The sequence below is a fragment of the Corvus moneduloides genome, chromosome 7 (assembly GCF_009650955.1).
Source record: "Corvus moneduloides isolate bCorMon1 chromosome 7, bCorMon1.pri, whole genome shotgun sequence".
NCBI classification, from domain to species: Eukaryota; Metazoa; Chordata; class Aves; order Passeriformes; family Corvidae; genus Corvus; species Corvus moneduloides.
The window spans coordinates 23803063-23829317 of record NC_045482.1 but is presented as its reverse complement, the minus strand read 5'-3'; the positions used below and the strand labels follow the sequence as shown (position 1 = coordinate 23829317).

General features: G+C 59.5%; 3 protein-coding genes across 4 annotated transcripts; 1 reads left to right on the top strand and 2 right to left on the bottom strand.

The window, feature by feature from the left end:
* The first annotated feature begins 4797 nt into the window (after positions 1–4797).
* Positions 4798–7115, top strand: CDK5R2 (cyclin dependent kinase 5 regulatory subunit 2). Its single transcript, XM_032114657.1, has one exon. It carries the CDS (start codon positions 4941–4943, stop codon positions 5901–5903), a length of 963 nt encoding a protein of 320 aa, XP_031970548.1. The 5' UTR covers positions 4798–4940; the 3' UTR covers positions 5904–7115.
* A 5918-nt stretch (positions 7116–13033) lies between these two features.
* On the bottom strand, positions 13034–18207 carry FEV (FEV transcription factor, ETS family member). Its single transcript, XM_032114658.1, has 3 exons — positions 18148–18207; positions 17084–17158; positions 13034–14662 (listed from the first exon to the last, which is right to left on the bottom strand). Exons 1-3 carry the CDS (start codon positions 18197–18199, stop codon positions 14151–14153), a joined length of 639 nt encoding a protein of 212 aa, XP_031970549.1. The 5' UTR covers positions 18200–18207; the 3' UTR covers positions 13034–14150.
* A 4122-nt stretch (positions 18208–22329) lies between these two features.
* CRYBA2 (crystallin beta A2) lies at positions 22330–25565 on the bottom strand. 2 transcript variants are annotated; one of them, XM_032114660.1, is made up of 5 exons: positions 25373–25565; positions 24616–24789; positions 24051–24192; positions 22852–22994; positions 22330–22568 (listed from the first exon to the last, which is right to left on the bottom strand). In XM_032114660.1, the coding sequence occupies exons 2-5, from the start codon at positions 24774–24776 to the stop codon at positions 22421–22423; spliced, it is 594 nt and encodes a 197-aa protein (XP_031970551.1). In that variant the 5' UTR covers positions 24777–24789; positions 25373–25565; the 3' UTR covers positions 22330–22420. The 2 variants fall into 2 exon arrangements, with proteins under 2 accessions (XP_031970551.1, XP_031970550.1); XM_032114659.1 differs by having other exon boundaries at positions 24616–24792; positions 25373–25564.
* Positions 25566–26255: the final 690 nt, after the last annotated feature.

The window sequence follows — 26255 nt, the reverse complement described above, 5'->3', positions numbered from 1 at the left end:
GCGGGGGCGGCTGTCGCGAGAGGGCAGCACAGCCCCGGCCCGGGCCACCCCCGAGCCCCACGGAGCCGCCACCGCGCCCGGGCTCGCCCAGCTCCGCCTCACCCTTTCGGGGGCTCCAGCGGAGAGACCTTCGTCACCTCCCCGTGCTGGGCTGGCAGGGGGTCTCCTGATGGAGCCTGAGTTGGTTGCAGGGGGGATAATTAGCCCTTCATCAACCGCTACCACCCTGCGGCTGTGTGGGTTTTCTCCTGCCTCAAGACCTTACAGATATGCTGGCAGGAATTTAAGCAGCCCGTGGCGATACTCGGTACTTCCCAGTTATTCCTTCCTGTTCCGCTCAGCGCTCAGAGCTCCTTCCCTAAGGGCTTTGGTGGCAGCAGTCCTGGGAGGGAGGTGGGCTGGAAGCATCGCCTTGATGGCAGTCGATCCACATCCTCACCCCTATGCCAGCAAGGACCACCTTGCCTCTCCCACCAGCAGCCCAGTTCTAGGACCCATCTCTCTGCCCATAGATTAGGAAGCAGAGATGTGTTTTCGTGTGGATTCAAGCCTGCCTCTGCCTTGCGTGTTTTCCACCCAGAGAAGCTCCTTTTCTCCAGCTCTCTGAGCCATTCCCATCACCACGGTTCAGCAAATGGCAGGACAAAAATAGCTTCTCTCCAGGGGCTGCAACAGGACTGCTCGACTTGGCTGTGCTCTGCTTCACTCTGCTGTGTGAATCCAGGGCCGACTTTGGATCAGGGACTGCACAAGCTCCTCCAGCCACCATAGGTAGGCACTGCTCCCCACCCTGAGCCACACTAAGCAGGTATTGCAGGGTAAGCTTCGGTGGAGCCACAGCTGTAGCCCCCTGCCCTTGAGGGCTGGGATGGGGACAGGGGACAGGTGGAAGATAATCAGGAATGGAAAAGGGAGAGGTGCCTGGGCTGGGGCGCTCAGAAGCACAAGCCAGTTCTCCTCCCTGGGCACTGCAGACATCCTGCCAGCCCCAGGGCTACCAACACAGGCAGGAGTTCTTCTGGAAGCTCTCTGCTGTGCGGCCTGGGGAGGGGGAGCATCAGGGCTGTCAGACCCACTCACTGAGAGATGTACGGAGACTGAGTTCCGTCTCTGTGGGTAAAGCAGAGCAGGAGCTGGCTGGCCAGCTGCTGCCACGGAGACAGTCCTTTACCCTGCCTGCCTTTGCCAGTACAGACAGACCACAGCACAGCAAGTGAGCTATTAAAGAACAGCTCTAGCCAGCCAGCAAACACATGCTCATTCATCATTCTGGAGCAGGCAGGGGGACGTGCCAACTGCTTTCAGCCAGGACCCATCACAAAGCCCGTGTCCGATAGCTCAGTAGCCTGGAAGCTGACTAGGGGGCCCTGGACCCTCCAAAATGCCTTTTTTGTCATGGGGGTCCTGCGAGAGCTGCCCTGCCCCAGGCTGAGGACTTATGCATTTCTGAGCCAGAGCCCCAGCATGGGAACATCACGCTGGAGACAGTTTGGAGAGGATGCAACAGTTGGCATGAGCTTAGCCAAGGCCTGAGCTGCCCAGACATTCCCACCTGAACCAGGCGGGCAGAGCTGCACAACTCTGTGTGGTGGGAGGCTCAGGTCAGGTGAAGCAGAGTGGGAGACTGCCAGGTACCCCCAGGGAAATTGTGATCCAGCCAGGGTGCTGGCTCTCTCAAAGACTTTTTACAGTACTGCCTACAGTACTGGTTTTACACCAGCTTCTCTCCCGTGGTGCTGCTGTCTTCCCACCTGTCTCCATCCCTAGAGCCCAGTCAGCTGCGCTGGGAGCCAGAGTGCTCCAATTTCCCATCTGGAACACCCCTGATTCAGGGACAGGGATACCCCTTTACATAGCCCAGATTAGGGACTTGGATAAGAAAGCATCCCTTTGCTGATGATAGCATGTCACTGAAGTATGTGTTGTCCTGCTAGAGTGACCCTTAGTCACAGAGGATCTGTGTATGCCAGCAGTGTTCCTGCAAGTCCACCCCACCAACAGCTGAAGATTTGGCCAAGGGCAGAAGTCTGAGAGCTTTGAGACTGACTGTGCCTGAAGACCTACTTCATTCCTCCCTTTCATCTGAGGGCATGCCATTCCTGCTGCCTGGGGGGGAACCCAAATTCCTCAGGGAAGGGAAGTGCTGCCCTTCCCTCCTGCTTTGTGCCTTTCCCTGCCAGCTGACCAAGAAAGAGACCAAGCAGAGATGGTCTCAAGGATGTAGCTTGTGCTCTATCATTGCCTGCCAGCCTCAGGGCTTGAGCCTGAAGAGTAAAACTAAAGAGTGGGGAAAAAATCCTCCTCTTTCACGTGGAAGTGCATCTGCCTCCCATGTAAGCTGCAAAGCTGCTTCTTTACCCACATAAGAAACATCCTGCTGTTCTTGTAGGGCTTGGGTAATTCCGTAGTGCTTGCAGGAAGCTCTTGCCACTGTCAGCAATGCTGTCTTGGGAAAGGACTATGGGCCCGCTGACCTCCTCTGCCCCAGAGCTGCTGCCGCAGCAGGACAAAAGCTGCAAGCAAGAAGGGAATAATGCCCTGGAGCTCTTCTGCTGCTCATAGCCGAGGCCTCGAGCTGCATCACTAAACAGCCCCGAGCTGAATTTTTAAAGAGGCTTCAGCCAAATGTCCCCACCTGGGAGTGGTAGGAGGTGCACAGGCACCGAGCAGCGTGGTGCAGTAACCACAAGCCCAGCCAGGGCTGGGAAACTCTCTGGCCTCTGCTGTGAAGTCCAGCTAATCGCTGCTATATAGGAATAACCTTTATGAATGAGTTCTGGGAACCCAGTTTGGGAGAGTTCACACAGCATGGGGGGAGGTTTCGTGTGTTTCTGGTGAAGCAATCTGAGAGCAATTTTACTTCGACAGGAGCAAGTAGTATGCAGAAAGGTCTTCACTTCCTCACCTGAAAAATTCAACCGTGGGTTTCTGATGAAACCACGTGTGCACGTGGAAAATCCTTAAACATGCAAAGAGAGCAAAGACAACAAGCTCCTTCCCATCCCCTCCCTAGGGCTCCTCCATCTTCTCGGCTATGTTGAAACCAGCTATGCATATCTAAAGGTGCTGACTTGTCCTCAGGATCCTTGTACTGATTTTCTTCCTCTGTATTTATACTCCTTTACCAAATCCTCATGGTTACTTCAGCCCAGCCTAAGCTGGCCTTGAGTAGGTAATGCTGGCCCAGATCCACTTTGGTTCTGGCCACTCCCAAAGCAAACCTCTGCATCTGAGGGTCTGTGTGTACACATGCCTGTTCTTTGTAGATGCCACTGCAGGAATGGTGGCTGGCCACAGTGCCGGATACGTGGGAATGAGACTTTGCTCTTTTTCCCTGCCATGGCCCAGAGCACATAGCCTCTGCCCTGCCCCTAGATGAGGCAAGTCAACCCCAAGCATCGGGAGGCCAGTCTAGAAGCCTGAAGTATGGCTCCGAGCCTGCGCTTTCTTTGCAAACACCTCCAGCATCAGCAGAGCAGGAGGAAGTGGGGAGGGGAGAGGGGGCTGGCTTGGCTCCTCCCTGCTGATAATTCATTACCGCCTGTTAGCCTGTATCCATCCGGCAGCAGCTACATCCTGGCAACGACGTGTTCATTTCACACATAAAGTGCTGTATCAAAATGCATCCTTGAGACATTCTCCCCAAAACCTTTCCCAGCTGCCTCTCCCAGCGCTTTACATGCAGGAGCAGTCCCTGCAATTGGGGCGTTTTTTTCCTAATGGATGCCTGGCACCCATCGTAGAAATCAGGGCTGCAGCTCATGAGAAATACAAGGGGGATCTTTCTGCATGGACCAGAGAGGCAGCAACATCTATGGCATGCTCAGACCCATGGAGGGAGAAGCAGCATCTATGCACGTGCACGTGGCTGGTTTATTGCACTCCATTTGCAATGATGCAGAAGTGCAGCATCTCTTCCCTCCCCTCCTTCCCTGAGCGTCTGGGAGCTTTGGACGGCAGGACTGGCTGGTCTTGCCTTGGAAACATGGAGGTGGTCTCCTCCTGTTTCTCCAAGGTCCCTGACTTTGGCCCAATGCTGGTGACTGTCAGCCTGGCGGTAAATCTCCCTTCCACAGCTGAGTGGGAAGAGGCAGGGTGGGTGAAGGACCCCAGGCTTGCACAGCAGGTCATGGGAGTGCTCCTCCGTGGCACCTTCTGACTCCGTGTGGAGCCATGCCCAGGGCTGGGCTGGTTCACAGGAGAAATGAGGCTCGCCCCCCAAGCATAAACCTTTCAGGTTGGCTGCCGAGTCACAGCCGGCCTTGCACCCACCCCAAGCCTTCTCCAGCTGCCCTCTGAGCACACGTTCTTCTTGATCCTCACCCCTCCTCAGCATCTCCTCTAGCATTTTCAAAGGCTCTTCTTCCCCACCCTGTTCTCCTAGCACCTATGGGCCAGGAGGCTCTGCTGGTCTGGGAAGGTTCATCCCTCCCCTTGTAGATAAGAAAACAGAGCAGGACTTGGGAAGAACAGCCGAGTTCAGAAGCCCTCCCTAGACCCCTCCCGTGTCCCCTGTCCTCTGGGCTCTCCCCCACCCCCCCCCCCACGTCCCCACACAAAGGGCTGGGGGGCTGTGAGAACATCGCAGGTCCCCGACCCCCGCCCTGGCGGGCGCACCGAACGAGGCCCCCATCGGTGAAGGTCACTCCGGGGCGGCGGCCGCCGGGCAAAGCCGCGCCGCGCTCTCCCCCCGTCGCCGCCCACCGGCGAGGGGCGGGCGCACCGGGGGCCCGTGCGGCGGCGATTGGCTGTCGGCGGAGAGGCGGGGAGCGGCGGGGCCGCGGCTGGCTGCAGCGGCGGGCGCGGAGCCCAGAGCGGGCGCGGCGTAGCATCCTCGGGCACCGCGGCCCCGGTGCGGGCCGCCTCCCCCGCAGCTCCCGGCCTCCTATGGGCGGTGCCGGCGTCCCGGCCCCCGCACGCCCGTCCCGCTCGGCGTTAGCATGGGCACGGTGCTCTCCCTCTCCCCCGCCGCCTCCTCGGGCAAGGGCGGCGGCGGCGGGGGGCTGCTGGCCGACAAGGCGCCGGGAAGGGTGCCGGGCAAGGGCGAGAGCCGGCTGAAGCGCCCCGGCGTGCTAATCTCGGCGCTAACCTGGAAGCGGCTGGTGGCCGCCTCGGCCAAGAAGAAGAAGAGCACCAAGAAGGTGACGCCGAAGCCCAGCGGCGGGGCCCCGGGGGGCGGCCCGGGCCAGCCCGACCCGCTGGTGGTGCAGCGCAACCGCGAGAACTTGCGCAAGTCGGTGGTGGGGCCGGCCGACGGCGCCAAGCAGGGCCCGCTGGCCGTGCCGGTGCCCACAGTGCCCTCGGCGCCGCAGGAGCTGCACCCGGGCTCCGGCGGGGGAAAGCCGCCGCCGCCACCGCCGCCGGCCGGCAGCCGCCCCCCGGGGTCTCCGCGCCGCGTGGTGGTGCAGGCGTCCACCGGAGAGCTGCTGCGCTGCTTGGGGGACTTCGTGTGCCGCCGCTGCTATCGCCTGAAGGAGCTGAGCCCCGGCGAACTCATCTCCTGGTTTCGCAGCGTGGACCGCTCGCTGCTGCTGCAGGGCTGGCAGGACCAGGGCTTCATCACCCCGGCCAACCTGGTGTTCGTCTACCTGCTGTGCCGGGAAGCGCTGCGGGGCGAAGACATCGGGAGCCAGGCCGAGCTGCAGGCCGCCTTCCTCACCTGCCTCTATCTCGCCTACTCCTACATGGGCAACGAGATCTCCTACCCGCTCAAGCCTTTCCTGGTGGAGGGAGACAAGGGGCGCTTCTGGGAGCGCTGCCTGGGCATCATCCAGCGCCTCAGCGCCAAGATGCTGCGAATCAACGCGGACCCGCACTACTTCACGCAACTCTTCCAGGACCTCAAGAGCGAGGGCGAGGGCGGAGACGGGTCCAAGCACTGGACGATCAGCCTGGACCGCTAGGGAGGTACCAGGCCCCCGGCCCCGGGGGCGGAAGGGGCCGCGCACCGAGGGGCGGGGGAGGCGAAAGACTGTCGGATTCCCCCTCCTGCCCCCACATCCTCCTCGCCTTCCCCCTTCCTCAGCCGTCAGTTCCACGGAGACGCTGCTTGGACCCTCCCTGCTCCGGATCCGGCTGCCCCCCTCCCCCGCCTGCGACCCCAGCTGGGGGCTGCGCTCCGGAACACCGAGGCGGCGGTGAAGACCGGGGAGGGGGAGTGGTGTCCCTCCCACCTTCGCGAAGGGGGGGAGGGGGAGGCTGCGGAGGAGCGGAGGCTCCTGGATACGTTTTCTCTAGAAAAAAGGGGTGATAAAATGGATGCGGGGGTCGGGGGCAGGAGGGTTCGGGGGGGGGGGTTTGGGGTGTGGCGGGTGCCCCAGGCAGAGGGTGCATGTGAACGAGCCCCGCAGCGCGGGCAGGGCCGCCCCGCGCTTCCGCAGCGCTCCCGGTGCTGTCCGTGGTGCTGGAGCTGCCGCGCCTGAGCAGACAAAGGCGGGGATTGCGGGCAAGGCTGGGGGGGTTTCTGTGCTGTGGGCGATGCCTTCCCCCCATCCCCCCCGCCCACGTGTGGTATATGGGCCCCCCCAGCATGGGCGACTCTGCCCCTCACCCCGCAGGAGCCGCCCGCATGCCCCTTTGTTCGAGCCGCTGGGGGGGAGCCCACGCCCCTCCCCGCCGGTAAATCCCCCCGGTGCGCCCCCCGAAACAGGGGGGGATGCCTCCCCCCACCTTGGCTTGCTGCGGGAAGAGGGGTCTGTGCCAGGGGAGGCCTAGGGTGCCCAAACGGAGGGGGCCTGCTATGGGAGGGGGGGGTCTCCTCTCCTCTTGCTTTGCTTCACTGGAGAATAAAGAGGTGGCCTGGATGGGCCTGGTGGTGGCTCCTGGACTTGCTGGGCTGTGGGGTGCAAGGGCAATTGGGGTAGCTCCCCAAGCTCCTGGTCATGGCCTACTCCTCCCCAAGAGGAATGGGGGGCCCTAGTTCCCAAAGGGGGTTTTACTATCCAGTGTGAGTTGTGGGTCAAAATTTCACCCCTCTTTGTGCCCAAGGCCAGTCTTGGTCCACCTAAGTGTCTCTTGGACCCTTGTGAGCTCTCCTGGCCTCCTCCATTCCAGATGGAAATTCCTGATGCCTGTCTGCCACAATGAATTTTAACAGGATGCCACAGTTGATGTCACCTCCTTTTTTTATTATTATATTTAGTTTTATTTTTCCTAAAGCTATGCCCTCCCTCACCTCATTCCTCCCTATCTCTGCTCTGCAGGGCTGGGCTCCCTTCCCTGGCAGCAGCAGGCTGTGGGAGCTGTGCTGCTATCCCTGTTACCAGCCCTGTGCTTCTGCAGACTTCCAGGGAGAGGAGCGGAGAACAGGAAGGCTTTGCCTTTTTTATAGCTGGTTGCTATGCTTCAGGGTACTGAATTTGCCAGGACTTCTTTAGCAGAAGCTGCCGCATATGCTCTCTGGTCGGGGTCTGCATCCAGTGCTTCACAGCCCCTCTGAGCCAGGCATTCACGCTCCACTCAGCTGGGAAGAGCTGTGCTGGCTCTGCAGGTCATGGAGGGTAAGGTGGATTCTCTCTACCTTTGTGTGCATCAGCAGAGCTCTAATTAGGCCCAATCTGGCTCATTCAGGCAAAGCTGTGCTGCCAGGAAGACAGCACAGATGTCCCTGTGACAGGGCCTGACCTGGCAGGGTGCTGTGCAAGGCTTTTCCATGGCTGTGTAAACCCACCAGGACTGATGCTGCTCCCGTCCTCCCTCTCATCATGGATGCTCTTGTCCCTGCCTTTAGATTGACATTCATGTGACCTTGTGGTGAGCTGTCTGGGCCACAGTGCATTCACAACCCACCCCAAATTTGGCCATATCCACATCTTGTCATGAGAAAGGTAACTTTGGCTTAAACTGGTGGAATTGGAGCCTTAGAGCTCCTGTGGGGCTGCTGGGGGAGGCCTGACTCTCCCACAGCAGCATTTTGCAGAGAGGGAAACTGAGGCGCAGTGAGAATCAAGCATGGTGGTTTGCTGCATCACAGGGTAACACCTGAGCCACTGGTGCCAGCTATTTCCACCCTGAGCTGTGGTGTTTGTCCAGTGATCTCTACTCCCAGCTGCAGGGCTTTACAGAGTCTCCTCCACAGAGCTGAACAGCCTCCCAGCACCGGAGGACTTTCCCACCCTACAGATCTCCTTAGAAACACTCACAGGGTTATTCCAGCTCCAATCCCCAGCCTTTTAAAATGCTTCCAGCTGCAGTGAGGCCATGTCCTTCCCCTCCTCCCTTGTGTTTCATTGATTAGAGTGCTAGGCCTCATTGGGGGATTTAGGAAGAGCTAATTGCAGACTGGTAATTGAAGACAGCTTGGAGTCTCTGGAAATGTCAAGGAATGAGAGAGGAGCTTAGATGCTCCCATGCATTTAAATATGCATCATCGGCTCAGCCAGAGCCTTACTGGAGGGAGGGAGACATGTCTGATTTTCCCTCCCCTGGAGGACCTTGTACAGCTGCTGGGGGGAGTGAGGCAGGGGGAGTACTAATCTTACCTTGTCTGGGAGCCTTCTGATCCCCCAAGGCAAAGGGGACATGAGAGGGAACACAAGCAGGGCTGGGTACTGAGGGTGGGAATCTCCGAGAGGCTCGGGAGCTTGGTTTTCGCCTCTTAAAAACTGTGTGATTTGACATGCCAGACCCCTGTGCTGCTGCGTGATTGATGGTCTGGACTCAGGAGCTAGCTATTGGGCAGCAGCAAGGGGAATGGATAGAGCTTGTCCCCAAACTTGTGATCCCTGCAGCCACCAGTGCTCTTTGAGGAGCAGTGAGGGACTGAGACTCTCTCAGGAGGGGCTGGAAAGCCCCCTGTGCTGCCAGCCACAGGGCCTGGCAGTGTCTGGGCTTGCAGGGATGGGAGGATTCACACTGGGTTTGGGACTCGGAGGTAGAGCAGCAGGGCCAGGTCAGCGATCAATCACTGCAGGGATCCAGGTGAGGGACCCCAGTACTTTCCTAGTTTGAAATTCCTCCAGCAGCAACACATCTCCTTTCCACGCCTCACAGTGGATGCCCCATCTACTCCACATTGCAGCAGCAGAGGTGGGCACTGCAGCCCGCAATGGGTTTGGTCTCTCCTGCCCCAAGGAAGTCTCTTCTCAGGCCATAGCACCCTTATCTTCCTTCCCAAAGGTGCATGGGGCTGTTAGAGGCACCCTGGGTGGCAGTGGGTCCCAAGGATGCATAGTCACACATGAAAAAGGGAGTTTCTCCTTGGAGTCATGGAAAAACAGCTCTGTGGGACTTTCCTTGCCTGAATTCTCTGTCTGTGGAGCAAACACCATGGGCTAGATGAGCTGGCCATGGCACTGGAGCATGGAGTTGATGGGCAACTGGAACAGCCAGCCTGGCAAGCCATGCCTCTTCTGGTTAGATAAACAGCAGGGAAGCTGTGTTTGTGCTCTTAAGAGTTGTCATCATCCCCCAGAATGACTTGGAGATGCTCCATGGGAGGAAAATGTTCTGGATGATGCAGACCCAGCACCTGCATGGCTGGTGAAGGACCTGCCTAGGCCCAGCTTTCTGTGCAAGCCTTTCCTCGTTTGCCTGGATGATGGATAACATGTTCCTCGATGCAGATGGAAGTGGAAGGTCTCTCTTCTGCCTCTGTGGGAGCTGCTCGAACAGTGGCTCCAGTGCAGCTTTGGGCTCTTGCTGCTCTGTTGAAATGGGGATAGCTTGTGGGTGCCATCCCCATTTCAGGCAGGTGGCCTCCCTGCTCCATGGCACTTCAGTCACAGCTGCTAGTGGGGTGCCTGTGGGGGAATACATGGGCAAAATGATCCAGGGAGGTGGCAGCAAATGGCAGAGACAATATGTCAGGTCCCAGACTAAACTGTCTGATGAGAAATTTGTACCCAGGGAGGGGCAGGATGCTGCCCCAGGGTCTCATCTGGTAGAAGACACACCCAGCTTGGGTGGAAACCTGCAAGAGCTCTGCCTGTGCCAAGGGTGGCCCAGTGGCAGGCATGAAACTGAGGGAGGTGGGATGGCAGACAGTTTGGCTCCCACTGTAGCCAAAGCATGGCCTGTGGCCTTGCCTGGCTGATGTGTTTGGGACTGAGGAGGACAGACTGGGGACTGCTCTGTGCCAGGAAGCTGGGGCAGGTGAGGAAGGGGAACTGGCTACCTTGGAGCCCTACTGTGATGGTTAATCCTTCTGCCTGGCAGAATCCAGAGCCTGGCAAAGCAGAGGGCGACTGTACAGTCTGGGTCATTACCTCCAGTTCACCGAGAGCTGAGCATGGAAGTTTCCCTGTGCTATGTCCCCTGCCTGTCTCACAGTCCTTTGTCACCCCTGAGGACTGAGCTCCTTGGGGGACAGCCAGGCAGAACCAAGCTGTGACCCAGGGCAGATGTGGGGAGTCTGGCCCAGGGAATGAGTGTCCCCTGGGCTGGAACAGGAACTGTTCCCTCATCAGAAGTCCTGCATTAGAGCATAATCTGGCATTAGTGCATTAATCCAGTCCTCCTGCTACTCAGCTCCTGCCCTCAGCAAAGTCCACACCAAGGTCTCAGTGTACAGCTGGGCAGCAGTGGCACCAGGACACTCTCCCTGGCTGCCCATGATGAGCACCAGAGAGCTGGTGGCAGCAGGGACAAGGTTTTGGTTTTTGGTGGCAGTACAGCTCCAGCCCTCAGCACGTTGCCAAGGGAGAAAGCATCTTCTGGAAGCATCACCGTTGCTTCCTTGGAGGGACTTCACACAGGGTTTTGGAGCCTGGCTGCCTGCACCTGCAGGCACTGGCTGAGCCACACTAAGTCATGAAGCACTTTGCAGGGAGCCAGGCCAAAAGGAGGTGGTGTCTGGAGAGAGGATGTGAGTCAGCAGCTTGGGGGTAGGGGGCTGAGGAGCCAGTGCAGCCAGGATGAGGAGAGAAGGAAATAGGTGGGAATTGGGAGAGCTGGAGAGGGTGCAGGAGTGGGCAGGGAGGCAGACTGTGTGCCCCAGGTCAGGCATGGCCTGGCTGTGCTGCAAAGGCTCTTCCCAGCATGAGAAATGAAGACAGTGACAACATGACTTCAATAAAATAGGAGAGGGGCTACTCCATTCCCCCTCTGATCCATTACTGGGGGACTGGAAGGTTTTGGAGAAGTTGGAGGGGTCCCCCTGTCATGCTGGCAAGAGGCTGAGGTAAGGGCAGCCCTCTTGCCAGCTGAGCAAAGCCAGATACAAAGATACATTTGTTTTTATTTTTTTAGTACCAAAAAAAAATCTGTCTTCCTTTAATCACAGGGCAGCAGAAGAAGCTGCCAGGCCATGTGCTCTGCTCCCTCACTCTTCCTAGCACAGGGTGAAGCCCTTCGTGGCTGTGTTCCCCATCTCACCCTGCATCCGGCACCCAAGGACTCCCCACAGGTAGGTTGGAAGCCCATGGGTGCACTGAGAGCAGCTGTCAGCCACATGAAACAGGCTCCCCACCAGCTGCTGCACCCCACTGCCAGAGACAGTGCTCCCCCATCTGCTCCGTGGGCTGGGCACCCCTGCTCAGGGCCAGGGATGATGTTCCACGGGGAGCTGTGCTGGGCTCAGCCCTGCTTGCCCATTGGCAGGATTTTGCTGCAGTCTGCTCCGAGCCGGTGGTTTTGGTGACTGAAGAAACCTGCAGAAAGCAGCACTGCTGGTGGACTGGGTTAGACAGGGCTCTGGGGAGGGGGGAGGCTGGGTTGGGAGAAGGTGGTGCTCTGTTCACCCCTCCGATAAGCTCAACATGTCGTGAGGGGAGGTGGCTCCCAGTGGGGCCTGGGGATGGGAGCATCCCGAGTTGCCATGGTGACACCGGCTGCATCCTCAGGCGGGCAAGAGCAGCGCTGGTGCAGTCCCGCATGGGTGTCCCTCCCGCTTCCTTCCTGGCTGCCGTCCCTAGGGAGTGCGGGGCTGGCGCCCGGCTTTTGGCGTGGCACCCTGGGGACAGAGCGGTGGGACTGTGCCAGGTGAGCTCAGAGCAGAGCCAAGCCAGCCATAGCTGCAGCCTGTTGGGTGTGTGCGGTGGTCCTCCCTCGCCCAAAAAGGTAAGTGCCCCTTTTCCCTAGCATATCCCGCCTCCAATCCATCAGGAATCCGGACTGCAGAGTCGGGCGTGAGGCGGGGGCTGGACTCACCTGGGCTTCCCTGGTGCAGACACTGGCAGAGGAACGGGAAGGGGGGGCGAAGGGAGGAGCTACTAGTGACCCACATCCCTTAATCCGTGTCCTGCCCTGCGTCACGCAGTTACCTAAGCCCTGAAGCAGGCTTCCCCGGCGAGGGCACAGCCCTCTGCCCCTCTCTGAGGGAGCCAGTTGTGGCCATTTCCCCTATTTTGCCCTTGTAAAGCCGAACTTGGGGGCAGGGGTTGTCTCCAGCCTATCTCGGCACTGGTTGTGTGGGGGTAACTCCTCCCTTTCCCCCTCACTTCACCTCCTGCCGTGCTTGGGAACCAGGCTGTGCAACACTCAGAAAGCCTGGAGGTAGGGATAGCCCCCCACCCAGTCCTTGCAACTCCTTTCGCACCCATGGCCTCTCTGCTAGCAGCATCAGGACCCCGCACTTCAGCCTGAGCTCTCCCTGCAGGACACACTGGCATCAGATCCCACTCCCTCAAGCTGATTAGCGCAATGAGGATGCATTGGAGCAGATGCCACCAAGGCTCTGAGAGTGACCAAACCCTGGCGGGATGCAGAAGTGGCAGCATGGAGCCCCCAGATCTGGGAACTGCTGTGATCTGGGGCATGAAGGGAGAGGAGGTGGGGGCTGGCCACTCCTTCCATGGTCTGGGTAGTTGCATGACTCCCCCTACACAGCCGGTTTGATCTCTGTTGCAAGCCTGGGAGCCTGAGACAGCATATGTGACTTCCCTGAAGGCATGTTTCAAGGAACTCAGAGGTTTCCAGCTCTGTCCTATCTCTTGGAAGCTGTAAGAACCAGAGGGAATGCCTGGAGAAAAGGTGATGCAGACACTGGCAACATCCTTCCCACCCCAGCCCTGAAGGTGTTCTGCCTCAGATGGAAGAGGATTTGCTGAGTGGTTCCCCCTCTCACCAGCTCCCTTCAGACAGGAGAGGACACAGGTCACAGCACCTCTCTGTTTTATTGAAGACCAATCCCACCCCCCAGCCAGTGTGGAGCTCAGCGTGCCCAGCTCTTCTGCATCCACTGGGCCAAAGTCCTGCTCTGGAGGATGGGGGCAGTTCCTTGAACCCAGGGGCAGAGACCCAGGGCTGCCCCTTGGTGCCTGGGGCTCCCAGTCCTGCTGTCATCCCTTCTTCTGCTCCACCGCTCACCCTGCCTTGTCCCTGGGGATGTTCCTACTTATGGGGGGGTGTCCCACCAAGCCCTGCATGTGAGGGGCTAAAGCTGGAGTAAAACTGGAACAATTAATCTTGGAAGTGATGAGCAGGACACGGGCTCGTGCAGGGTGTCAGGGACTGTCTGTGGTGTGATCCTCGGGCACTGGGGAGAGGGCGGAGTTGCAGAGACCAGGCTATGCTGCCTCCAGGCTCTGGCCTTGCCCTGAGGGCTGGCAGTGTGCCCCACACTTGTCCCTGGCACATCCAATCCCAGAGCCCTGCCCTTGGCATGAGTGAACCCATAGAAAGCATCTGCCCTCCGGACCAAGGCTTCTCCTGAGGGCTGAAGGAAGCTGCCTTCAGGCAGCAGGTGTAGGAGGGATGGAGGAAAGGAAGTCTTTGGAGACAAAGGTGAGGGGACCAAGTGGTCAAGGAAGGTCCCCTTTCTTTGTCCCTGCTCAGTGGGACCCTCATTCATGGACACAGCCGCCCTGGGGCCCCAGCTCCTGACTCCTCTCTGCAGGGAACAGGGAGGGCAGGATATTCACGGAGCGGGCAGCATGTTGCAAAGGAAAGGTGGGGCAATGTCCCTGCCAGGAGGGGAGCCCATGGTTTTTCCTTCCATTCACACCCTGCTTTAGGTATACACATCTGTCCCCAGGATCATGGATACTTCCTCATCTTAAATTTAGACGGCTTCTCTCCTCCAGCCACCCACATAAAAGGACCAACCCAGCTACCCTGCAAGCACCCCACCTCCCCCACACCACTCCAAATCTAAAAGGGGGCAAATAAGAGCAGGGCACAATCCCATCCCCCATCCCTCCCTGCTGAGCTTCCCAACTCCACAGCCCCATGCTTCCAGGGACATGGAGCATCCACTTGGCACAGCCAAGCCTCTAATGGTAATGGTTGTTCATGTTGTTGAGGTGGGAGGCTGCCATAGCGCTGAACGGGGCTGAGGGCTGGAGCCCATGCCCAGGGTACAGGGATGGGCTGGAGCCAGGCCAGTAGGAGAAGCCAGCCGGTGTCACTCCCGAAGTCATGAGGTTGAGTTTGGAGATGCCTGAGAAGGGCAGCGGTGCCAGGTTGCCCTGAAATTTGTAGAGAGCGTGATCGGGGGTGGCTGGCTGGCACACCTGCGCCAGCCCGTGGAAGTCGAACTTGTAGGCGTAGCGCTTGCCGTGGACCTTGGTCATGATGTTCTTGTCGTAGTAGTAGCGCAGTGCTCGGCTCAGCTTGTCATAATTCATGTTGGGTTTGCTCTTGCGCTCGCCCCAGCGCCGTGCCACCTCGTCAGGGTCGATCAGCTTGAACTCCCCGTTGGTGCCTTCCCAGGCAATGCAGTTCAGGTTGGCCCGGTCCGAAAGCAGCTCCAGCAAGAACTGCCACAGCTGGATCTGCCCGCTACCTGCAAGGCCGGGCCCCAGAGAGGTTAAAGCTCCCTCCCAGGGCACAAGGTGAGGTACAGGATATGCCCCAAGCCCCTTGACCCACTGTTATGTTGCCCCCTCCTGCACCCAGGTTTCGGCTCCGCCTCATTGCATCTTCCCTGCAATGGTAACAAGGTTATGTCTCCTTTGCAACGTCCCAACCCCATCCTACACCCCAGGTATGAGGACAAGAAGAAGCCCCTGCACCTTGGGATGGAGGAGGAGTGCTCAGAGGTCAACACAGGTTGCAGTGGGTCTGGATCCAGGGTCTCCCCATCCCTCCCACCCACATTCACACACCACTGAAGATGAATACCTGCTTGTTTGTTTTCATGTGAGGACGTGGCCTTATTCTTTTATTGGCAGCCTCAAGAAGGAGATATCTTGGCAGAACCCAGATCTATCCCAACACAAATACTCCCCACAGCCATGTCTGCTTGAAACTGGGCTGGTGTCACAGCACAGCCCCTGCTCTAGGGACACTGTGCCCTGCACAGACATCTCCATGATCAGCTCAAGTCAGGGTGCGACGCTCATCTGAACTACACCACAGAGAAGCACAGATAGGTACAGGAGAGGGAGAGATGAGGACATAGCATGACCTTCTGCGGCTTTGAATCAGGCTTCAGTGATGGTCCTTATTTCCAGAGGAAAAATGTCCTCCCTGAGCCGTGGCCATTGCATCTGCAGCTTGCACTGAGGAGTATCCTCGCTGGGTGCCTGTGGTGCCCCTGTGCCAGGCTGTGCACACATTGGAGCCTGGCACACCTCCACATGCCCATGGTGTGGCACAAGGGCATGCTCCATTGAGTCTGGCCAGAGGTCATGAGAGGAGAGGGAGTCTGGACCTTTGGGCAAGGAGGAATCCTACTGCTGGGACCTGGCCACCCTGCAGAGCAGCCCTGCACTTACCTAGACACCCCACTCTGCCTCCTCTGAGCAGCATCCCCTGCACATCCCTGCTCCTGATGCCAGCCCTTGCAGCACAGTCTCTTTACAGAGCAGAGGATGTGCCTTTGCAGTTATCCCTGTGCTTTTCTATCATTATTTTGTCTAAAGGTGCTTAGATCCTATACAGAGGTTTAGCACCCATGACCTCTGCAGCAAGCAGTCCTACAGCTCTATTACATTTCCCACAAAGAACCACCTTGTTTTGCTTGTTTTAGACCCACCTATTTTATCTGGTGCTACCCAGATCTTGCTGTAGAAGAAGCAGGGAAAAGCCATTCTCCATCCATCCCTGTTCCACCAAAACCCACTCAGACATCCTGATCCAGGCAGTTGAGCCCAGCTCTTTCCAAGGCATTGTATTTCCTAATTCCCCATCCTGGGACCAAGGTGGGGGATCTCTCCTCCCTAGGGTGCAGCTGCAGCCCTTGCCTCCTCTCCATCCCCACAGCCCCCACCCCGGCCTCCAGCTATCTCCCACCTGCGGGTGTTCCACCCCATGCAAGGAGGTCAGGGAGGTGTTGGAGGGTGCATCTCGGTGGGATGGTGAGGCTCAATCCTACCTGCTGCAGGGTGCCATGATAATGCACCTGAGAGCTCCCTAAGGAAATATCCAGGAATCCAAAAAGATCCTTCTCGCTGCAGCACAGTGCTTGAGTATGGCTGGGCAGAGTCCGCAGTGCAGAGGCAAAAGGGTTCCCCCAGTTCCATCTTTTCTCCCCCTCCCACCACTAAACCAGGGCTCCATTTTTCCTGCTTAGAACACCCCTGGTCCCTGTCTTCCTGCAAGCAGGCAAGCTACACGGCCCAAACACTACAGTGCTGGCCCCGCGATGCCCAGTGCTGCTGTACTCCAAAGCAGGCTCCAGCCTGCTCCCTGGCCAGCGCTGGCCGATGCCCGTGACCCCTGCGTGGTTTTTTCCAGATGGATGGCTCCGGTTCCCGGGAACCCATCACTTCCCAGCCCTGCCCCAGCACTTCACTGGCAGCTCCCTCACGGATAATGTCTCAACTCTCCTCTCCACTCGCCGGAACGGATCTCCCGAGCCCGGATTAGCCCGCCCCACTCCCGGGATGGCTGGCAGCTCCCTCCCCGTCGGATGTCCCGGAGCTCCTGGGAGACCGGAGCTAGGACCCTGCACTCACCCCACTGCGGGGCTCGGGGGCATGAGTACCCCTCTCCCCTCTGATGCCACGGGACGGGAGCTTCCGACCGTCGGGGCTCTCCGCTCTTCCCGTGGGAATTGGCGGCAGGATGCTCCCAGCCCGAGGCGCTCGCAGCAGCAGGGAACGGGGACTCCGCGGTGGCCGTGTCCTGCATGGGCAGTGCCCGGGAAAGGGTCCCCGGTGGCTGCTGGGCGGGGGAGAATGCGAGTGCCCCGGGAGTCCCCGCTCTGTGCCGGCCGAGGGGAGCAAGGCCTGTCCGGGGGAAGGGGCAGCAGTGCTCTTACCTTTCTGCACGCCGGGGCTGAGAGACCCCCACGCCTGGCTCTTCCCGTCTTTGAACAAAGTTTCCCCGACTGGATCTGGGGGAAAAAGAGGCGCGGGTGGAGTGTAGGGAGGGCTGGAGCCAGGCGGGACCGCGACCCCCCAGCGCCCACCCGCGGGCAGCGTCCCCGCAGCCCCCGGCCGCTCCCCCTTGCCTGCCCCGCCGCTGCGGCGAAGCCAGGAAACGCGTCCAGGAAAAAGGAAATCCGATTTCCGACCCAGCCGGGGAAGCTTTTAAATAGGAATAGAAAATCCCGTGGGCTGGGGTAGGGAGGAGAGAGGGAGTGAGGGAGAGAGCTGTGGGGCAGGAGGAGAGGGAGAGGAGGCGGGTGGGTGGCAGGATGGGTGACAGGAGCGGTGGGTGGAAGGAAGGATGTCTGTCGGCATTTGGGGAGTGGACCGCTGTGGAAAGGAGAGAAAAATGGATAGATGGATAGAAGGAAGGAAGGAAGGAAATGGGTGAATGGATGGAAAGACAGAAGAGACGATGGCGAGTGGCTAAATGGAGGAAAGAAAGTGCAAGAGATGGGCGGATGGAAGGAAGGGCAGGTAATGGGTAAGGTGATGGGAAAACAGGCTGATGGAAGGGACACTGGGTAGATGGAGATGTTGGCTGATAGCAGGGATGGAAAGGGGGATGCAGGGACAAATGGGTGGGGTGAAGAATGGATGGATGGAATCACAGGGGAAGGGTGGGTGCGTGGGTGGAAAGATAGGTTGGAAGAAAAGAAGGGTGGATGAAGAGATGGAAGGACAGGGTGACGGTGGGAGGATGAAGAATGGCAAGGTGAGTATGTGGGTGTGGAAGGCTGTGAGGACAGCTGGAAGGAAGAAGGAAGGGATAGTTGTGGTGCTGGGAGGCAGGAAGAGAGAATGGACAGAGGGAGAGGAGGTAACAGGGTGGACGCTGGAAGAAGATGGGGCAGAGGAGAGCCCCAGGGCCTCAGCGGGACAGGGCGGGCAGGGGCTGGGTGCTGTGCGGTGCACGGCGCTGCGGTGGGGCAGCGGCCGAGGGATCCGCCCGTACCTGGCAGGTACATGTTGAGCAGCAGTGGCACCGCTCCGGTGCCGTGTCTCATGGCAGCTGTGGGGGCGGCCCGCGGGCTGCATGTTTTAATATTCCTGCCCCTATTATTATTATTATTATTCCACTTTATCAGGGAGCAGCTGATGGCGAATAAATGGCAGCGGGACGGGCAGGGGACGGGCAGGGGCCGGGGGAGGCGGGGGAGGGGGGAGTTTCCAGGCAACTCGCAGGGGCTGGGGCCCCGGCTCCAGCAATTTCCTCCGCTGTAATTAAAGCGGGCGCTGCCCCCCCCCCCGCTCCCCCCGCTATCGGGCCCGCATCAGACTTTAATCACGGCCGCGGGTTTCTATGGAGAGCGGCTCGGGCCGCTTCCTGCCTCTTCCGCCTCCTTAACTCTTCGCAAACACGGCGCTGACATCCCAGCTGGGAGCGGGCTCGGACACTGCCTGGAGACTGCCCGGCCCCGGCCTCCCACCAGCATCCCGCTTCCCGACTCGCCGATCGGCCAGCATCGCCTCGGACCCTGCATCTCGCTGCACGGCATCGGCAGCGGCATTGTCCCCCTGGCGTCTGTCTCTCCGAGCCACAGTGCTGCTGGCCATCGGGGTCCGTGCCTGCCCCTTCCCCAACTCCAGCGTCGGCAGCACAGTCCTGGGGTCTCCTTGGAATTCCCAGAGCCCTGGGATGGGCCAGCTGAGTCCCCACCGGGTCCCTCCACCTCCAGGACACTGGTCATGGGGTTTCTTTGCAGTGCTCAGGTTCAGGGGGGGTAAGTGCATCTCCAGCAGCTGGTGGCACCAGGTCATACCACAGCTCTGCCACCTCCCTGGCTCCTCTGTGCCCTTCTGAATAGTCCCTCCCTCAGGGACAGTTAAGCCTGTGATCATCCCACAGCACCCCGCCCTGTCCCAACCTGTTGCACATCTTTATTAGGATCTGTAGAAGCTGGGTAACCCCCAACACCCACACAAAGCACAATGGCCCCATCTTCATCTGCTCATCCTGGGCAGCCCTGGGTACATTCTGAAGACAGGAGGGTATTTCGTGGAGAAACTTACAACGGAGAAAGGGGATACCAGCTCCAAAAAGACACATCTGGCCAGGATTTTCCCTGTCACCCGTGGCTCCAGCTGCTATATGCACTTGTGAGGTGCTGTCAGAGTCTCTGTCCCTGGGGTCAAGAGTGGGCCCTCCACAGGATCCCACAGCTTGAGGCAGCCAGGCAGTGTGCCAACAGCTGTCACCAGTTCTACTCTATGAGTCCCACACCGTACAGCCAAGCTCACAACTTCTCCTGTGGTGTTTCATTGATGTCTGGCAGAAGGATGAGCTCTTATGCTGGATTTAGCTGCCTTTCTGGAAAGTGATCATTGCAAGATATGAACCTAACGGAAACCGGGATACGGCCATGCCAGACTCACTGTTATTATTTATACTGCAGCCAAAATGTGCCCTGCATAAGAAGCTGCAGCCCCAGGAGAGCGATGCTCAGTCAGGGTGGCACAGCCCAAAAGGACTGGTGTCTCCTCTTTGCAGGGGGTGTCCAAAGTGTTTAGAAAACCGAGGATCCCTTGGTTACTGAGCTCCACCTCTGCTCCATGTGCTCCACCTCTGGTGCCCATCTCCATCACAGACTAAGAGCAGATGTTGGCAAGGGGAGACATGAGCAGAGCCCATGGTATTCCTCCAGCAATTCCCCACCAATCCACCAATGTAACAGCTCTTAAAAAGTTTCTTTTCCGCCAACTTGTCCCCTGAGCTCCCGTGAACCCCTCAGTGGGGTGCCCAGCTCTGTACAGCCCAGCAGCCCTGGCTACTCCCTGCATCCCTGTCCTCCCCAGCCCCTCAAGGGCAGCACTCCCAGCAGTGGCTCCGCAGCCTCCCGGACTTGCTTTCGCTGCCTGAGTCACTGAAACAAACCGCAGGCAACGGAAAACAAGCCCCGGAGACGGCGGGGTGAGGTGAGGAGCATGCCAGACCCACCAACCCCTTCTCTCCTGGCAGCGGGAGTGACCATGACACTCCCCCTGCAAACCTGCATGGCGGAGGGCATGGAGGGGGGGTCTGGGCTGAGGGACACTGCATCAGCCCAGAGTGGGGAGGGGGCAGGGGTGCAGTAGGGATCCGGCTGAGAAATAGGGTTAGGGCTGCAGGAGCTGGAGATGGGGGTGCTTTGGAGGGTACTGGGGATGGAGACGCCCGGGTCCCTGGGAAAGCCAGTGGGTGGGGGGCTTAAAGTGGGGTGTGAGGGGACCGAGGTCTTTGAGTGACCTGGGGTCAGTGGTGTGCAGAAAGGCAGGGAGTGGCAGATCCTAAGAGCTGGGGAGCCCTGTGTCCATGGGGACCTGAGCGATGTGACCCCTGGTTCGTGGGGGAGGTGGGACATGGGGGAGCTGGGGCAGACCCAGAGGATGGGGAAGGCAGGGTAGATGAGAAATCCAGGAAACAGGGACCCATGTCCATGAGGGACCAAGGGACTGGGCTTTGGGTCTGCAGGGGATCTAGGAGATGAGGTTTCAGGTCTGTGGGGCTTCTGGGGACAGAGCCCGGACACATGAACACCCAGCTGGAAGCAGCTGCAGGTCTCTCTGGCTGCAAGAGGCAGTCTGTCCCCCACCCCCCACTCCAGTGCTCTCCCCCCAGCCCAGGTGAAGCAATAAGGACCCGAGACTTTGCAATGACCCCCACAGCCCACCCCTACCTCCCCCATCGCAGCCCTACGTGCAGGTGCCCGGGAAAGCTTCACCTGGAGCCGGCGTTGTGGAGCGGAGCCGAGCTGACGTGGCCCTGGGCTGGCTGCACCTGGCCAGGTGTGCCGGAATGTGTTTGTGCAGGGGGAGAGGCCGTGGGGCCGTGGTGGGGTGGGGCCAGTGGGGACACGGAGGGGACAGGGGAGGGCTGGGGGGCACCCTGCAGCTGGGATGCTGTGTGGGATGGGGATACACAGGTGCTGGGTTTTCTGCACGGCAGCACTGGGGCTGGAGGGGAGAGGAGCCATGTAGGGATCACTTGTGTGCACGGTCGTGTGCAGCTCACACACACACACACTCACACTCATGCACATGCTGACACACACACCAGGGCTGAGGTGTCTGCACGCTGTTGGGTGAGGGGTGTGCCGAGACTGACCCCCAACCAGTCTCACAGCACCCTTCTGGGACACTCCCGGCCTCAGGGCCAGGCATGCTTTTAGCAAGGGTGGGCATTGGGGAACCCAGGCATCTGAGACACTCAGAATTGCTCCACCATGCATCCATGTACTGGGTGTGGGGAGCACCTCCGGATGGAAAGCCTGTGCCCCAGGAGGGCTTTGGAGTGCCAGAGCAGGATAGAAGAAGAGGAGGAAGAGGAAGGGATGTCCTGGGTGCAGGGAGCACCTCGGGATGGGTAGCCTGCACCCCAGGAGGGTTTAGGGTGCTGGAGCCAGATGGAAGAGGAGGAGGAGGCTGGGAAAGGGTGCCGGAGGAGGAGGAGGCTGGGTGGGGCTCCCCGTGTCCCGGAGCCGGATACTGGCACGGATATGCTGGCGTGGCAAGGCTGGGGGAGGGCACACACACCTGAGAGCACCAAGCCAAGCCCCCTCCCACCTGTGGAACACTGCCCTGAGAGCTTCTTCCCCTGACCCCTGCACAACCCACCTCCCCACCCCCAGCCCCTCTGTGCCAGTGCTCCCAAACCTGACACAACTGTGGCTGCCCCATTTGTGTCAGTGTCCCATCCTGCCCCACATGACCTCTATGTTCTTCCTCCTTCCCAGGCCTACAGCAGGCAGGGACCCCCTTCTCTCTTCCAGAGGGGTGCAGAGGAGGAGGACCTTGAGCTCACAGACTTTGTAGCAATCAATTTCCCCAGCACTGATCCTGGGAGGAAAACCCAGGGCACAGCCCCGCTGGATGCCCCTTCCCAGGGCACAACCCTCTTGGATGCCCCCTCCCACCTCCAGCCCTTTCTTTGTCCAGTAAGTTCCCATTTTCCCAGCCAGACCATCACAGCAGTGGAACTGTTCTGCAGCCCCTCTGTTCTTTGTGCATGGACAAGAGGTGCGGTGCAGAGAGCTCAGCCCAGGGTAGAGCTGGCCACGGACCCAAAACTGCCTGGGGAAGGAGAAACCTCACCTTCCACCCCACAGAAGGTCCTCCCAGCATGGCAGCCCCCTGAGGAGCAGAGCAGAGGCAGGAGCACTCTTTTTTTGACAAATGCCTTTATTTGCTACCGGATAGAGGTCTATTGCACAGCAGCCTGGAGGCTGCAGGGCACACAGCCCTGCCCCTGTTCAGTGCTGGACGCGGCGGATGGATTGGATCTGGTTGGTGTGGGCCTGGCTGCTGTATTCATTGTACTTCTTGAACTCGCCGTTCTGTCTGTCCCGCTCCAGCACGTACTGGTAGCCCCTGTATCCTGGGTACTGGTATGCCACCCACCTGCAGGCAGACCCTTGGCTCAGAGCCCCAAGCCAAATCCTCCCATCCCATCCCATCCCATCCCATCCCATCCCATCCCATCCCATCCCACCCCTCTGCTTGCCCTGGGAGGAGAGGGACAAAAAATACCCAATGGCTTGGATTTTCAAGGAAAAGGTAGCAGGAAGGCATCCCTTTCTTGAGGGGGTCCCCCTTCCGCATCCTGGGGTTATACAGGAGGGAGGTGCTTGCTGAACCTCTGTTCTTGGCACCCCCCGGTCCCTGCCCCACTGGCTGCACTCACGCTCCGGCGTTCACTTTGATGGATGCCACCTCCTTGTTGCCCCAGCCCATGGCCTGCAGCGAGGGATAGTCGTCACTCAGCTCAAACTTGTGACCCTGGAAGTTCTCAGCCTCGTAGAGGATGGCTTTGCTGTCATTGTGGTTCTGTGAAGGGAGAGAGCTGGAGGTCAGCAGGAATGGGTTGGCTTGCCCAGGGATAGGGGATGTGGCATCAGTGTGACACAAAACCAGGCACTGTGAGAGGCCTGGGATCCTAACCGACTTTGGTGCAATGCATGGGGATGTCCTACAGCCTGGCACCCCTTCACTGGGACACCTCTGGACTGCCCAGAGGATGCTGCTCCCATGTCCCTGCAGTCCCAATGCACAGCTGTCAGTGAGAGTTACAGTGGCTACAACCTCCGGACCCACACAGACTGCTGCCCTCAGCATCGTCATGCTCCCCAAGGTTGCAGGAGGGTTCAGGGCAAGGCAGGATGCTGAGAGAGATCCCCTCAGCTCTGTGGGGCCTTTCTGGGTGCTGGACATGGAGGGGTTAATGGCTGGGACACTGAGTGATGCAGCACTGTCCCCCGTGCCCAGCCCCCACATGCATCTATCTGCACTGAGGAGCAGTCCTGCCAGTAAGGAGTGATCTTATCACATCCCCTTTATTAAAGCCTGAACATATCTGCCTGGTGATTATTAAAAGTTGGGGGGGGACCCCCCGCTCGGAGGCGCAGACGTGCCGCTGCTGCGAGCACCAGTGTCTCTGCAGATGGAGCGATAGAGCTGCGTCTGCCCGGGCACAGCTCAGGTACCCTGGACGGGAGGGGGACAGACCCTGTACCCTGAGCATCCCTGCGGTCCTGCCAGCTCCTCTCTGTTCACCCCATCCCCGGTAACCGGGGCGGGGAGACAAGGCCTTGGGACCCCAATCTGGGAGGTGGCTCTCCAAAGCACAAAGCAGAAGGAGCTGGAATTGTGGTTCAGGCTAAATTTTAGACCTAAAAAGCATCCCAGGATCTTTTCAGGGAGGTGGGAGCTCGTGGGTGCAGCTACTCCTCCACTTCACAGGTACCTCTGTGTATACCTCACCCCTCCATCCCATGCCCCATGTAAGTCATCCTCCAGTCTGTCCCTCTCCACCTCCCTGCTGGGCTGCCTGGAGGAGGCTCTGCCTGCCCTGAGCCCCCCCTCTGCGGTGTCCCAGTAACTCACTGCGCATTTGACAGGCCGGAAGGAGAGGAGGTGCTCGGTCCGGTAGCCACTGTTCCCGCTCCAGGCCTCCCACCGGGGATAGTCACCCTTCTCCAGGATAAACTGCTGTCCCTGGTACTCAGGGTACTCGAAGCCTACCCAGCTGGAGGGGAGAGGAGGAAAACCCTCAGGGATGTGTGACACAGTCCCCAGGATTAGCCAGGGGTCAGCTTCTCCTTTCTGGGCAGGGGACAGAGACATCCTGGCAGGTTATGGGTCTGTCACAGACGTTGGGGTCCTTGCTAGCAGCAAATGTCCCTTTTGAAAGTGGGGCCCCTCTCCCCAGAGCCACACCATTGCCTCCAACCTGCACCTTGGCTCGGCAGGGTCTCCCTGAACAGCAGATGGGGAAACTGGGGCACCACACAAGGAGCGCAAGCAGGAAGATTGCATGATGAGGCTGTGTCATAGCTGAGGAAGGACTTGGGTGTTCTGGCTCCCTAGCAGCTCCCAACGGTCCCCTGGGAGCAGTGGGTTTGCTGGAGCGGGGTGTGCCAAGGGGCCACGGGGCTGGCGGGGCACTTACGGGCCAGACTCCACCTTGATGGAGCGGATCTTGCGGAAGCCGCGCTCCATGATGCTGGGGCACTCCATGAGGAATTCGCAGCGCTTGCCCTGGAAGTTCTCCTCCTCCCACACCGTGATCTTGTACTGCCCCAGGGTGTCCATGGCTTCACTGCTGGTCATACGGGTCACTCGGCTGCTGGCAGAGCCCCACATATCACCCCAGGGCAGGCGCCCACCGTCAACCCCCAGCCACCCCGCTGCCTGCCGCTGAGCCTGGGATGCCAGTGGTGCTGCCCTCACACATCCCATGCCACTGGCCCTTTGCCCTCCCAGGCTGGCATGGGGGCATTTCCCATTCCCTTTCCTTCGGTGCTGGGGGATCTCTGTCCAGTGAACCCCAAGTTGCAGGGGGAATTTGCAATGCCCCATCTCTCCTTGTGATGTACCCAGAACTGCCTCAGTTTTTCTTCTCCCAAGCTCCCTGCGATGGCTCCAGGAGTTGTCTGGGTGCAGCGGCACTGTACCCACTGCTGGGAGGCGGCGGTGACCCCAGCTCAGACACAGGTGCAAGTGTAGCCCTGGGGTAGAGCAGCCTGGCTCTTCCATCCCTCCTGCCAGGTCCCTCCTGCCCGCGCAGGGCACCCCCGTTGTGCCACACAGCGCCCACCACTTGCCCTTCCCCAGGGTGAGCGTCGGGTGGGGGCTTGGTGTGGGGTGAAGGGAGCGTGGCAGCGCCTGTGCGGTGCGGTCTTGGGGGCTCACAGCCTGGTACTTACTTGGTCGGCAGGGCAGGGCACAGAGGCGAAGGTGGCGGTGCCGGCGCCGGCTTTTCCCCTCGCCCTTTATAGGCGGGCGCTGAAGTGCCGATGGTGCAGGCGGTCAGGGCGCTGTGTCAGCAGGCAGGGGATGCGGGGGGGACGGGCTGCTCGCCCACCCCAGACTCCGGCTGTCCATTCCACTTAGGCAGTGTGGCGAGAGCGGCCCCCCCGCGCCCAGCGCGGCTGACAATGAAAGTGCTGGGCTGTGTTTGCGCAGCGGCTCAGGGCACAATGGGCAAAGGGCCTGACGCGCCGCTTTCCTTTCTGCCCACGGACAATGTCCCCGCTTGGCCCAGGGATTAGGGACCCAGGCAGCCTTTGCCAGGGTTGAGGCTGGTGGGAAGGAGGTGCCAGGGTGAAGTGGGGATTTACCATCTGGGAGCTGAGGGGTACTGATGTCCTCATGCTGGAACACAGGGCTTATCTGAGGCTGCTTCTGCCCCTCCACGTGGGACTCTGCCACCATGGGTCCCTTCTCCAGACAGGCCCTGCAGGGGTTCCTGCGTTGGCTGCAGACTGGGTGCTAATGGTCACCAGTTACATGCTTGTAATGTCCTGGGCATGTCCTCTGGCTTGACAAAGAGCTCCCTGTGCTCCCACTCACTTCCCATTTGGGCAAGGGACACCATGCACAGTGGGAGGGGACCAGCTTTGGGACAGAGCTGTGTCCTTCACCTGGACAGCAGGACCAGCCCTGCCTGGAACTGCACCATGCCATGCAGATATCCCCACTGTCTCCCACCAGGAGCTGGGATGGATGAGGCCAACACAGGCTGGAAAGGAGGAAGAGTGCCCTGTCGAGCTGTGAAATCCTGGGTGTCTAGGCAGCAGTGTTTCTTGC